Genomic DNA, 14,829 nt, shown 5'->3' on the forward strand with positions numbered 1-14,829 from the left:
TCTCCCTTGTAAAGATCGAAGTTGACTAATATTCTTGGGTGGCGGCATGTCTAAGATAGCCTTGACCTTTGCTGGATCGGCTTTGATTCCTCTTTTAGACACAATGAATCCTAGGAGCTTCCCGGAGGTTACTCCAAAGACGCATTTCTTTGGATTTAGTCTTACCTTATATTTTTCCAGCCGATCAAAGACAACTGAAAGGATGTTCAAGTGTGTATCTCTGTCTATTGATTTTCCCAAAAGATTGTCAACATAATCTTCCACGGTTATGTGCATGAGATCATGAAAGATAGTAGTCATCGCTCTTTGATAAGTAGCGCCTGCATTTTTCAACCCAAAGGGCATGACGTTCCAACAGAAGGTTCCCCATGGACAAGTGAATGATGTTTTATGTTGATCTTCAGGTGCAATCCTGATCTGATTATATCCAGAAAATCCGTCCATTAAAGATAACATTTCATGGCCTGCTGTGAGATCAACGATCAAGTCAATGTTTGGTAATGGGAAATCATCCTTTGGACAAGCCTTGTTGATATCTCTAAAGTCTGTACATATCCTTATGCTGCGATCCGGTTTACTGACGGGTACGAGATTGGAAATCCATTCGGGATAATCAATTGGGCGTATGAATCCGACATCCAGTAATTTCTCCAGCTCTGCCTTGACTAGCAATGCCACTTGTGGATGCATTTTCCTTAATTTCTGCTTTACTGGTTTTGCCCCCGGTTTGACTGTTAAATGATGCATAACCAAATCCGGATCCAGTCCAGGCATATCAGCATATGACCATGCGAAGTTGATTTGTCGTCCCTTAAAGAAGCTTATGAATTTTGCTCTCTCGGCCTCTGTCAATGATTGAGCCAAAAATATGTTGTGTGGAACCTCTGCTGTACCAATGTTTGTCTTTATAGTCTCCTCTACCAACATGGATGATTTTTCCTTGTATGATGCTGGGAGAATGTCGAGCCTTCCATCTTCGGGTGCCTCAGAGAGGTTTTCACCCTCAGATACGTCCTTTCTTTTTACTTTTTTGGAGTCAGATAGCGCCACAGTGTGGTTTTCACCATAAGACCCTTGTTTTGTTTTTATTTTCACATTTTTGCGACTAGAAGGCCCGACACCCTCACCAAAGTATGCTATGTTGTTGAGCTCTATGGTGTATCCTTCTTTGTGGTCTCCAGGGGGAAGATCATCTCGAATGCCAAGGTAGTCGATAATAGCTTCGTCATTTTGAAATGTATCAAATTGTGCTGGTCCTTCATGATCCCAGTCAATGAGTTGAGGATGAACAAGGGGAAGGTCATTAGTGTTTTCCGAATTTGCTGGACGAAGAGTGAAGATGTGGTTATATTCAGGTATGTCAAGGTAATCGTCGAGGTCATCGATGGCACTCTCCTCATCAGTTTCGATCGTGAGCGAATCCAAATTGTCATCACTAGTAGAGCCTTCTGGGACAGGTGTCCTCATCCTATATGATTTTGACCTAGGACCTTGAAACGAAGCTTGTGCGGGATCCTTATGGGTTGGTTCTTGACCAACTCTGAACTTTTTGTAAAATTCCTCCTCCTCTGTGGGTTCATCTGGCTCTCTGAATGTTTCAGTGAGCTCATAGTCACTGGAGGATTTGTCTGAACCCCACTCCCACTCATTAGAATCTGTGGAAGGATAATCCTCTTGTTGAACTTCGGCAACCTTAATTCGCCATACCTCTTTTGTTCTTTTATTATGTAGTCTGGGATTTAGAAAACCAAGCCCCTTGGAGCGTTCCCTTCTTGTAGTTAGCTCAAGTTGTAAGGGCTCCATGACACCTTCTTTGCGTAGTCCGAGAGGGCTTTTTCCATCATACCTGAATCTTTGCAAAATTTTGAAGCCTTTGCCATAGTTCTCGCAGGGTATAATAATCTGATCATGTGTGTCCTCTTCAACGTCCTTATAGAGCATTTTATATAAATTTTCTTCTTCTAGTTCACCCCATTTTTGAAAGATGGTAGGATCCCATTTGAGCATCATGATGGAGATTTGCTTGTTAGGATGTGGCCTCCCATATTCCTTGGGAGAGGTCATGACTTGTCGTAAAAACATTGTCTGATTCAGAGTGTATTCTCCCATGCCTTTTTCTTGAAACTTGGCTCTAAGTTCACCTTGTTTGGATGTCGAGGGCTTTAATGACTCAGGATCAATATATGCTGACGAAGGAGTAGCCTCCCGATTGCTGGGGATGATAGTCTCAGTATGTGATCTCAAGTTATTACAATATATGAATGGATTTGGATCACCATTGACGGTCACTTCAACTCCATTGTGAGGAAACTTAATGCACTGATGGTATGTTGATGGGACTGCCCTCATTTCATGAATCCAAGGACGTCCTAGCAATATGTTGTATGTGAGATCAAGATCTAGGACTTGACAAACCACATCCTTTGTGACTGGCCCTATTCTTAGCGATAAGGTGACTGTGCCCTTGGACAAGCGCTCTTCATCATCATAAGCCTTGATGGTGATTTGGTTTGTAGCATTCACAGCCTTGTCAGAATATCCCAATTGTCTTATGGTACTCAAGGTACAAATATTAAGACCTGCTCCTCCATCTATCAGGACTCGCTTTATTCTATGTTTATGTATGAAGGCTTCAACATGTAGAGGTGCATTATGTGGCTGACTTATGGAGGCGTCATCGGCTTCTGAAAATCTGAGGGAGTGTGGAACGGATAGGTATCCCACCATGGCTTGAAACTGGTCCACGTTCAGATCAGTAGGGATGGCAGTATCTCTCAAGATTTTGTCAAGGATAGCTTTATGTGCAGGAGATATACGTAAGAGCTCAAGAATAGAGATGAGTGCAGGTGTCTTCCCTAGTTGTTCTACAAGGTCGTACTCAGGCTTGATTGATGAAAGATTGGTATTCTTAGTGGAGGCACCTGGCAATGTAATCTTACCTCGATGGGTTGTAACATGACATTCAGAGGTAGGTTCGGAAGAAGATCCAACACCTTTTAGGACAATCTTGGGTCTCTGAGTAGAATTCTCAGGATTTTTGTTCTTGATAGTAATAGTAGAGATATGATTGTCCATTGAGATGTGATTGATAGTAGAATCATAATTGTAAGGTGCTCTAGTATAATTGGCTTGATCATCTGTGACTTTGGCTTTTCCTTTGTCATGTTTTGGGAATGGTTCCTTAAACATCTCATGCTCTTGATTAGATGAATGTCCCTCAATCTCAATGTCGCCTCTATCAATGAGATCTTGCACAATGTTTTTCAATCGATGGCAATTACTTGTCTTATGACCCTTGCTCTTATGAAACTCACAAAATTCATCATCATTCCACCAATTTGGTTTGACCTTTGGTTCATATGGAGGAAAATCTGGAACTGTGATCACTTTGTTTGCCACAAGCTTTTTGAATACTGATTCAAGTGGTTCCCCCAATGGAGTGTACTTCCTTCGAGGTTTTGAAGTTGTTTGGTTGTTCACCTGATTGTTGGTAGAACTTGATCCAGAAAAGATGAAATTTGGTCTCACTGTATTTGCATCGACAACACCATCATTAACCGTGTTCTTGTTCTTGTTCCAAAATTTTGGTTTGTCCTTTCCTTTAAAGTCCTCTTTGTTTTCTTTGAATAGTTTGATAACTCCTTGTTCAATTAAGACCTTTTTTGTTGCTAGGCCCTTTTCAATGACATCCTTGAATGCAGACAAACAAGCTTTTCTGAGATCATATCCAATAGCCTTGTTAACATTTTGTGTGAACATTTCTACCATTTGTTTCTATGGGATTTCGCAAGAGCATCTGCTAGCTAAATTTCTCCATCTCTGTAAAAATGTTGCGAAAGATTCTCCTTCCTTTTGTTTAGTATTGCACAAGGTAGTAACTGAGACATCTGTTTCTATGTTGTAGGACAAATGCTGAATGAATGCCTCTGCCAAGTCACCCCATGACTTAATACCGGGAGGTAATTGAGAAAACCATTCCATAGCTTGATCGCCTAAGCTTTGTGGAAACAACCTCATCAAGTATGTTTCTTCTGCCGCTACCTCAATGCAGGCTGTGAAGAATTGTCTTATGTGTGCCTTGGGGTCTCCTTTCCCTCTATATTTGTCAAATTTTGGCGTTACAAAGTGTGGAGGAAATGGAGGCATTGGAATGCTCTTATTGAAGGGATAAGGACATATATCTCTCATAGTGTATGTAGGTTTTGGTGTACTCATGTCCTCCATTTTCTTTTGTAGATCTCTAATTTGTTGCTCCAAATTATTCTTGGGAGGAGATGGATTTCTTTTAGCATACCCCATGTTTGAAATGCCCATTTGAGGAGGAGCTTGTTGCATGTATGGATGATACTAATCGTAGACATGTCCATATGGAGGTCTATATTGTTGCGACATATATGGAGCACTTGGCATAACTTCTTGTTGAGGGACCCCATATCTATTTTGTGCATATATACCATATTCAATAGGCCTTTCATTTTCCATTGTGTTGCCCCCAATTTTGACATGAGGTCTCCTTGTGTCAAAATTTTGAGGATGTCCTTGAGTATCCACTTGTTTTGATTGATTCATACCTTGAGCATGTGATTGAGCATAAGGCCTCCATGATGGTCCTTGAGTGTAAGTATCATATGTTTGAGCTTGTGTATGTGGGATTGCTGGTTTTTGAAGCAAAACTGATGGTGACTCAGGCATCATATTATTCGGTCCTCTATTTCCTCCACTATTTGGTCTCCTTTGATCCATGTTAGGTTGAATTTGTTGTGAGGGTCGACTTTCCATAAGTTGAGATAAGTCAAAATCATGCGGTATTTTAGCTCCACTTTGTGCCATCATGTTTAAAAAGTATTGATGATCTCTCCTCATTATCTCTTCAACCAATCTATTGAATTGAGGATCCATTATGGATTCTTGTATGTCTGCTGATAGTATTGAAGAGTTGTCCACTGTGTCATTGTGTGTAGCATTGTTGTTTATAGTGTTTGCGCTTTCCACATTTGGATTGTGTCTATAAACATTCATGTCTGGTAATGTAGTGTGCTCAGGATTGTAGAATAGATCATTGTCATACTCATAAGAACTCATGTTTACGGATTCTTGAGCTTCTTTAGCTATTCTCCTAGATTTTTGAAGGCGGGTTTCAACCATGAACTAGGTGTTAGACCAAGATGTGAGAGACTAGATGAAAAATGACGAGAGTATGGAAGACCAAGAGTTGTATGGAGTGTAAGTGAATCTTGAGGTGTACTTGCAATGTCCAAAGTGTAAGACCAAGTATGTAAGTAGTAGAGTAGGTGTGACTTCCAAAGAGAGGATAGTTTCTCTTGATGAGGTAAGCTGAACTTGACTCTAAGTAAGACCAAATGAGACCCAAAGGTAAGAAACCTTGATGAGGGACCACTTAGCAAAGTGTAGTTGTATGTAGTGTGTTGACAAAGTATGATGAGGACAAGCAAGTGACCTTTTGACTCAAGTTTAGACAATTGTGAATGTAAAATGAGGTATGAAGCAATGATGGACTGTGTGAAACCTTAGAACAGGTTGAATGCTAGATGAAACCTGAAGAGACAACCTAAGAAGCTCAAGTATGCCGAAACGGATTTTCTTTGTTTGCTTGACTGTTAAAGTTTTCAAATCCTGACACAGACGCCTCTGTATACTTCACAGACGCGATTATCTGACACAGACGCCTCTCTGTTTGACACAGACGCTGATAAAAACACAGACGCTATTCTGTACTTCACAGACGCGCTTATCTGACACAGACGCGGTTTGAACAGACACAGACGCGTTTCTGTAACCTTAGTGCAATTTTTCCTATCTGTGAAGTTGTTTTGTTGTGACCAAATCAAATTTTTCGACTATTTTTCGTAACAAGAGGACACAATGTTGATGACTCAATGTGTGCAAACTGTTTAGACTCCAAAAGTGTGTTGTTTGATGTAAAAAGTTTTTGCATACACTTGAAAACACAAAAAGACACAATGTTTTGCTGTTTTGTCTTGAATGTTTGAGTGTTTAGCATAAGACAAGCACAAATCTTAGGGCTGGCCAAGACAATAGTTGTTGATCCCACATAGGGTTTTACCCCCGAGGCTACGCTATTCAGAGTGGATACTTAGATGCTTGACCTCACTGGCTCCACCCTCGGCACTCACTTCTCAGGTCAGCCAAGCATCAGTCCCCATGAAAACTCCCCATGGCGAACTTTGTATCTCTACTAAGAACCGTATGTGTGTGGGCTGCTACCAGAGGTCCGACCTCTTGCCTCAACAACTAGAAGGATTTGGGCATCTAAAACAAAGAGGTGCTAGTAAGGGCATCCGCTCGTGTGGCCATACATGCGGCACTTTCAGCTCTGTAAATACAGAAGGCTCCCAGCCGGTAGGGGTTACGCCCTACAAATGATCAAATAAATTTGATCAAACGGGTTTATGGGGAGACATAGTGTCGGTATGAACTAATCAACACACGTTATTCATAGTTTTCACCATGAATACATTTGATTATAGTGGTTTGGATGAGGTGGGTTTTCCTCGCTACCACTTGGGTCGTTCTCTTCTCACTAGTAGTCCTAATGACCACACGGGAAGACAGGCCCTCTAAAGATTAAACAAAAAGAGCCTATTGCTCAAGACACAAAAGACAATGATTCAATTTTAGTGCACCAATGGAAGTGTTTGCTAAGCTATGAAAACAAGGCACACAACAAAACTACAAAACCCTAGCCAAGGCCCTGCAACAAAATTGTTAGTAGTTTGGGTTGTTTCAAATGATAACCCCTTCCTGCAAGCACACAAGTTAGGTAAATTTTAGAAAACCCAAAAGACTTTGTGAAAAGGGGCCTTCAACAAAAACATTTTTTTTTTTTTGCCTCCAAAGCAAGCTGCACAAACCAGGTTAGCTAGATCTGCAAGGGTTAGCCGAAAATAAACCAGATTTGAAACCCTAAGTACAAAATCCGAAAACCCAAATCTCAGAAAAATTGAAATTGCAAAACAGAAATCACAGACGCCTCTATACCAGACACAGACGTGTCTGTATGACACAGACGCGGTTCTGTTATTCACAGACGCGCTCAGAGATCACAGACGCTGTTAAATGACTCAGACGCGGTCAGATGCATCGCAGACGCAGTTAGGAGTCACAGACGCACCTTTCGGAAACCTACAAAAATAAAATTTGACAGAAACATAGACGTGATTCCCTCTATCGCAGACGCTTCTGAAACACAAAAACGCGATCCAATCACTCGTAGACGCGGAAAAAACCTAAAATATCGTCGAAATCGTCCGATCTGCAACTTCAAAAATGCAAAATCTGCAACAAAATTGTTAAATGCAAAGGGACAAGAGTCCCACCGGGCGTGCCAAAATGTTTATGGTGAAAATGGATAACAATAACAACAATATTGAAAGGCTAAATGAATCCAACCACTAAACCCTAGCCTAACAATCAACAAAGATCCACCATAACATATGAAGATAACCTAAGACAATGAAAATCAAATGAAATCACAAAGATTATACCATCACATGTCCAATAGGGTTTTGATCTCCATTCTTCCTATCTCCATTGATCTTGCTTGATATATTTGCTCTCAGATTTTTATATGCACAAGAGCTCAACAAAGAACGGAATGTGGTTGCAAGTAGGATCGTAGTGTAGCCAATTGATCAAGTAGTTATGTCATTAGCATGAGTGATTAGGGTTTGATAATGAAGAAAGCATCTCCTTAAATAGAAGACACAATAGGAAATGGAGGGTTAAGATTGAGAGGTGTAAAAAGAGAGGTCGGCTAGGATTAGAGGGTAGGTATAAGAAATACCAAAATAATGAAAGAGGTAGGTAGTGTAGAAATTAAGAGATGAATGACATGTGTCATGTGTAGAAAAAGATAATGAATTAATTAAATAAATAAAGATTTATTCAATTAATAGAAGAAGTAGGACAATTAAATAAATAAAATATTTATTTAATTTAGGAAAGGGATAATTTAAATAAATAAATGTATTTATTTAAATGAGAAATAAGGCTAGAAGAGGATAAATGAATTAATTAAATAAATAAAAATTTATTTAATTAATAGAAGAATTAGGCTTAGGTAATTAAATAAATAAAATATTTATTTAATTAGACATGACAATTTTGGGTGTCTACAGTTACCAATATAATTTGCATGATTTATGTGTTTACCTACAAGGTTGGGCTGTCCTTCATTGGATCTCCTTGCCTTGACTGTGTTAAATGGTATCAGAGCTGGTTCATGAACTTGTTGTTGGACAAAATGTTGTTTGTGCACTGGTTGGTTGGGGATAAGATTGAGGCAGCTTGTGGACTTGTTCAGATCACCAAGTGTGAGGCAGAGAAAGGTTTGCAGGCAGAACTCCGATCCTAGAGCTTGAGCTTGAGGCAGTTAGTGGGTGGAGACTTGAACATATCACCGATTGAGGCAGGCTACTATTTGTATTGGTAGATCACCGTGGAGAGGCAACCAAAAGCTGTGGTTAGATCACCGAAATACCCTAAGGTAGTTGCAAGTACCTATTGACTGATTATTGAACTAGATCAAGTGATGGGACTCACTTTTTAATTAACCCCAAGAGTCTGATGCAGCAACACCGGTCTAGTTCTTGTTGGTTGAGCAGTTTTCAGTGGAGTTGCTTGAGAGAGTGGCATTTCTTCATGTTTGAGTGTTTAGCATTGTGGTTTTGGGTTTATTCCCTTATGTTCATGGTCGTTATCATGTTTGAGTTTCATAGCTTTTGGATTTGTTTCCTGTAAGATGTGGATTTTGGTACTGTCTCAGTTGATGTGTTCTTATCGGTTAGCCTAGTTGTATGTTGAGCGGAGATGATTTCGAGTTATAGTTGATCTCCATGACTTGCAGATCATTTGAGGTGTTTCTTTGGGCTTTGGCTAGTATTCCCAGAGGTCTGTGCATCATTTGGAGATTGTTCTTAGTGATTTGAGCCAACATGTTACCGTTGCATGTTTGTTGAACTGGTTGGTCTTTGGGCCGACTTGATTAAGTTGTAATTATTTGTGGGAAGTATATATATGGAATCTTGTGAATCATTTGAAGAAAAACAATGAGGTTATAAGATTAAAGACAGAGCATTGAGATTGAGCGAAGATGTAGAAACGATAGGATTCTGATCTGCTAGGACTGAGGTCTGGGTTAGGGTGGAACCGATAGATTGTTCTCGAAAGTCAATTTGATATGAGGATGATCTGTGATCTTGTTATTACATTGTAAGCATTGTTTGTATCCTGGACTATGATCCAACATGTGGCATGTATAATTTTCCAGATTGTAATAAGATTCATTCACATTTTTTACCAGTTATGTCTTCTGTGTTGTTACCAGTTGTTCTTTCTACTATTTTTGGCACTTTGTTATCGATTACCGGTACGCTTTGCATGCTTTATGTGTTTAGCTACAAGATTGGGCTATCCTTCATTGGATCTCCCTATCTTTATTGTGTCAAATTATTCAAGTGATATGAACTTGTTCTTGTCACCGATCATATGGTATGAGCAACCACTATCAATGACCCACTCATCACTACTGTCAATACGAGATACTGAAGCTTTCTTATCATAAAGCTCTTCCTTAACTGCCACAAAAATAATCTCCTCATTGTCTTCATCCTTAGATGATGAATAATGATGAACAAATAATACCCTAACTGGTACTGAGAGGGGGGGGATGAATCAGTATAGTCAAAATTTTTCTCAACACTTTATCATATTTAAACAATGCTGACCGATTGTCTTCACCATTGAACTTAACCATGGGTATACCAATTAAACACATATACTTCAAACAATATTTAACAAATCCTAAATATTGATGACTACTTCCTGATATAATCAAGCATGAGTTGTATTAACAATACCACAATAATTTAGCACTGCATGCATATTCAACTTTAATAAAAAACTATTCAATCATCACATGAAAACTCACAACCCATAACACGAAGATTTTTTCACGTGGAAACCCAAATGGGAAAAACCACGATGGGGATGAATACCCACAAGCTTATTTTGAACTCTTTTGAAGTCCGCTCTGTTAGGAGCCTAGTCCAGTTAAAGACTTTACACTAAGGTTCTGTTAGGGATCACTCAGTTAAGGGATGGATATAAACCCTGTTAAAGGTTGAAACCATGTTAAAGGTTACCTCACTAGAGGATTTAAAGAACTCAATGAACTTGAGTCACTTGGTTAGAGGATTTGCAACAAGCTGGTTAAAGCTACCCAGTCAGGGGATTTTCCTTCTATTGAAATGGTTAGAAGTCAACAGGTAAAGCTTTGATCTAATAACAACACTACTTGCTAAGGCAGATCCTTTTCAACTCCTCTCCTCTACAATCACACTTTGTAGATTCCACACTCTCGTTTGGCAAGTATCTCAACAAGCAAACACAAAAACATCATTTGCCAACACAAACAATAACAAACATCATCGACCTTATAGACAATAATTAGGTCGGTAGCATAAACCCTAAACCCTAAATATTTTAGGTTTAAAATTACAAGCGGTCCAATCCTGACCGTTCAAGCACATTGCAAAGAATGAAGCGATCTAAAATATATCTCAAGTCATTTTGCATCATCCAATCTTCACCGCATCTAGAAATCAGTAAACCCATCACACGCTCTTCATACACCGCTCAGAACATTGTGCATTCCCGAGGTAGAAATTCAATGCATTTGATCTTCATGTGCAAGATCCTCAAAGAAATCCTTCACATGCACATAACTAACATGGCAACACGATCTCATCCTTATATCTTAACTAACTCATCACAAAATGTCATCGGTTGCACCGCATAAGACAAACCAGAAACCCTAGAGCTAAACAGAGACTACCAACCGGTAGTCACAATTAGTGAACCTGATACCGGTCCACTCCATCCCGGTTGACCATAACCGCTTCCAATCTTCATACTGGTGTATACCAGTTCACCTGCTTGAGCAAATATTGACATCAATGACAACATACATTGTCACCGCTTCATCATATGCCAACAATCTCCCCCTTTGGCATTGATGACAATACTCAGTGTAGCATTGCTTAGTAACATATATTGGTTCAATTTCAAATGATCACCATCACCATCATTTGGACTGGTTAGTGTGCACATGCTCAATATCTTTTCCCCAAACAATATATCTTCTTCATCAGATATCTTCTCTCCCTTTGACAACAATGCCAAAGTGGAGGCACAAGCTTCCAAGCTCCACTATGTTGCTCCCCCTATGGAGTAGCATCTTTCAACACATCAATCCTGTAAAATATGACATGATACTACCTAAGTGATGTGGAGCACACAACTTTAGTTTACTTCATGAAGGGACAAAACCCCTAATTCACCTCTCAAATAGGTAAATGTAGTCTTCGGTAAGGGCTTAGTGAATATGTTTGCTAGTTGCTCCTTACTGGAAACATGTTCTAATACAACCTCTTTATTTTGAACCTTTTCTCTCAAGAAATGATACTTGAGCTCAATGTTCTTTGTCCTAGCATGCAATACCAGATGTTTTAGAAATATTGATTGCACTAGTATTATCACAGAAAATACTCACCAGTTCAGATATAGGAGCTTTGAAGCCAGTCAATACATGCTTCATCTAGATTGCCTGAGTGCAGTTCATAAATACTACCACATACTCTGCTTCAACTGTAGATTGGGAAATACAACTCTGCTTCTTGCTTTTCCATGAGACTAGTCTTCCACCAAGGAAGAATGTTCCATTGGTTGTGCTCTTCTGGTCATCCACATTACCTGCCTAATCTGCATCGGTAAACACTTTGAGACCAAAGTCACCATTGTATGGATACCACAATCCATAATCAACTGTCTCTTTTAGGTATCTAAGAATCCTCTTTACTGCTACCAAGTGGGATTCTCTTGGACTCTTTTGAAAATGGGCTACTATGCCAACTACATGAGCAATATTTGGTCTACTATGCACCACATAGTGTAGCTTACCGATCATCAACCGATACTCCTTCTCATCCACAAACACTGTATCATCCTCCTTTGTCAGTTTGCAGCCGGTCACCATCAGTGTTCCAATCGATTTTCTCTCCTGCATGCCAAAGGTCTTCAATACCTCTTTGATATACTTGGATTGGGTAATGAAGATACCCTCCTTCATTTGTTGAATCTGTAGACCAATGAAGAGCTTTATCTCTCCAATCAAAGACATCTCAAACTATTTCTTCATTTCATCTGTGAATGCATGGCTCATTTCGTCATCTCCCCCGAATATTATGTCATCTACAAATACTTCACCGATCAGAATTTGATCACCTTCGGATTTGTTACCTTGTCATTCGTCCCTCATAACAAGAGTGAGTCGCCTTCCAAAAATTTTAGTTGAGTCTTTGTCTTGTCAAAAATTTGTTGGTTCAATCCCTAATCCTCCTGTAAGTCATTTCTAAGTCATTAGAATTACATTTCAATGGTCTATTGAGCCTCTTGAACCCCTTGAACCATCTTGAACAGAGTTTGTAGTGTTCATTTAGGTACCGCAGGTTCTAAGTTGTGTCTAAGACATTTTCGGGCTAACGTTCACTTAAGTGTTGTGAAAGTGATATGTCATATACTGTTCAAACAGTTCATTCAGTTCGAGTAGGTTCATACAGTTCAAACAGTTTAGGGAGGTTTAAACAGTTCATTCAATTCGAGCAGGTTCATACAGTTCAAACAGTTCAGGGATGTTCAAACAGTTCAGGGATGTTCAAAGAGTTCAGTGATATTCAATCTGTTCGATGAGGTTCAAGGTTCAAGCTCTGCAGGTTTGATTTTATGACAATCATATAGAGCCGCACACAGTAGCTCATATCTTTTTACAAAGACATCATTTTTGAAATCTCTCTGGTCATGATGGAGAAAACTAGGTCTTGACCAACATATCCAAAATGGAGAAAGATCCAACGGTGGAAACAAAAGTTATGGCCCCCGTACCGAGATAGACTTTGATTGTCACAAATATTTTCAGCCCGCCCAGCATATTGAATATTTTCATCTTGGTTTAAAATATTCAAGTGCCACCTATCCAAATATTATTATAAACTTTAGAGAATTATATTTCTAATGTTTATAAGTATTTTATATTATAAAAAAAGAGTAATGGGGAAAGTGAAAAGTGTAAGTGAAAAGGCTTTTCAAGATTCGGTTATAAAACCGAATAATGATCTCATGTAGCTATTTATGGAGAAATGATTGAAAGAGAAAGGATTGTTCTTCTTTTTCTTTTCTTCCAGCAGCCCGTGGGTGGGGGAGATTAGATTTTTATTTGTAAGGGAGGAGTTGAAGCTTTTCTAAGCAATGCTTTGTATAGAAAATATCAATCTTTAAGTTGATTTCCAGACATGAATAAAAATGCAGATGATATCTTCAATCTTTGTGTTGCTGATATTCTTCTTATGACTGTAGCTGGTCTTTGAGCCTTTGCGGTTATTTATTAATGTATTTTCTATTATAATCAATTGTGTATGTGGATTTATTACAAGTCTGTGTGCTTGAAAGTAAGCCATATTGGAGCAACGACTTTCTCTCTTGGTTTTTAGTCTAAATGCTATCCATAAGTGTAGAAAATTAAACTTTGATTTAATGGTCTTCATTTATATCTATTTTCTAAGCCTTTGACATTCATTTTCATGGCTATGGATGAATGTTATTTTCCTTTATTGCTTTTTGGTTAAAAGCATCTCAATAATTTAATTCATTGTAAATCTTCTAAGAGGGAGTTGTACCTCTCAATTCAGAGGAAGATTATCACTTCAATGATAATCTATCCAACTGTTAGTACTTTTTGTCCTTCATTCTGGGCATTTTGAGTTTATTTGTATAGTTATCTTCGAAGGACAAATCTGTTCACTAACAAATTTTTGGCGACTCTGCTAGGGATTTAGAATCAAAGACTAGTGCAATTTATTTCCTCAGATTTTTAGATTTATCTTTCTGTAGGAGATTGGCAACTCTGTATATAAACATCATGCTCAAGGCAAGAGCAACGAGAAAAGGGAAAAGACCAGATCCTTCAATCTTGCAAATTGTTGCAATAGATGATAAAATATTGCATGACTTCTTGGAGCATTACAAAGAAAGTATTTCTCATGCTGTTAGAAATAATATAAGTGTGGAAGATGATCATGCATCCACTCTTCTATGGAGAAGTCTTTGTGTTAGATTTCACAAGTTGAAAGAGCTGAAAGAAAAGACATGGTTGCTGCATGAAAATGGAAAAAGGGTATCCCAATTGAAAGAAGAATTAAAATTTGATGATGATGAGGCTTCAGCCATATCAGTTTCATCTCACTCCTACAGTTACCTTGTCATGAATGAGCGAGAAGTTCAGCAAGAAATAGTTCAGTCTCATGAAAGTCAAACAATGGTAAGTGAGAATAATCAAGACAACATTGGAGAACCTGCGAACTTGAATGAAAAAGGTTTTTTGAGATCTTTCTCTTGCCTGGAAATAGAAACTTTCAGTTTTGATAGTATGGAAAGTTATCTTGTTCCAAAAAGTATAAAAGATGAAAATTTTCAGATTTACATGCAACCCGAGTATGAAGATTTCAAACTTATACATGAAATTGATGAAAATGATTCTTTATGTTTAAAATCTTGTGATGAGTCCTTCGTATAATCATTTCATTTTGACAATAAATCAATGTTATGTCTTCCTAATGAAGAGTTGCAGTCCCAAGAAATGTTGACCGGTTTGGATAGTACTTCTTTTTGTGAAGAAGAGATCATAGAGCAGTTTTTGTCATCCATTGAAGAAGGGGATTTCAAAGAGAAGGATTC

At 38.7% G+C, this 14,829-nt stretch overlaps 1 protein-coding gene across 1 annotated transcript in view; it reads left to right on the forward strand.

Moving 5' to 3' along the window:
* The window catches only part of LOC131858769 (alcohol dehydrogenase-like 7), a 64,539-nt gene extending 51,750 nt beyond the window's left edge, over positions 1 to 12,789 (forward strand). Inside the window, exon 7 of the mRNA XM_059212220.1 lies at positions 12,632 to 12,789. Coding sequence (XP_059068203.1) covers positions 12,632 to 12,789 — 158 coding nt within the window. The remainder of the gene's footprint in view (positions 1 to 12,631) is intronic.
* The last annotated feature ends 2,040 nt before the right edge of the window (positions 12,790 to 14,829 follow it).

Source organism: Cryptomeria japonica, chromosome 10 (genome assembly GCF_030272615.1).
Source record: "Cryptomeria japonica chromosome 10, Sugi_1.0, whole genome shotgun sequence".
Classification (NCBI taxonomy): Eukaryota; Viridiplantae; Streptophyta; class Pinopsida; order Cupressales; family Cupressaceae; genus Cryptomeria; species Cryptomeria japonica.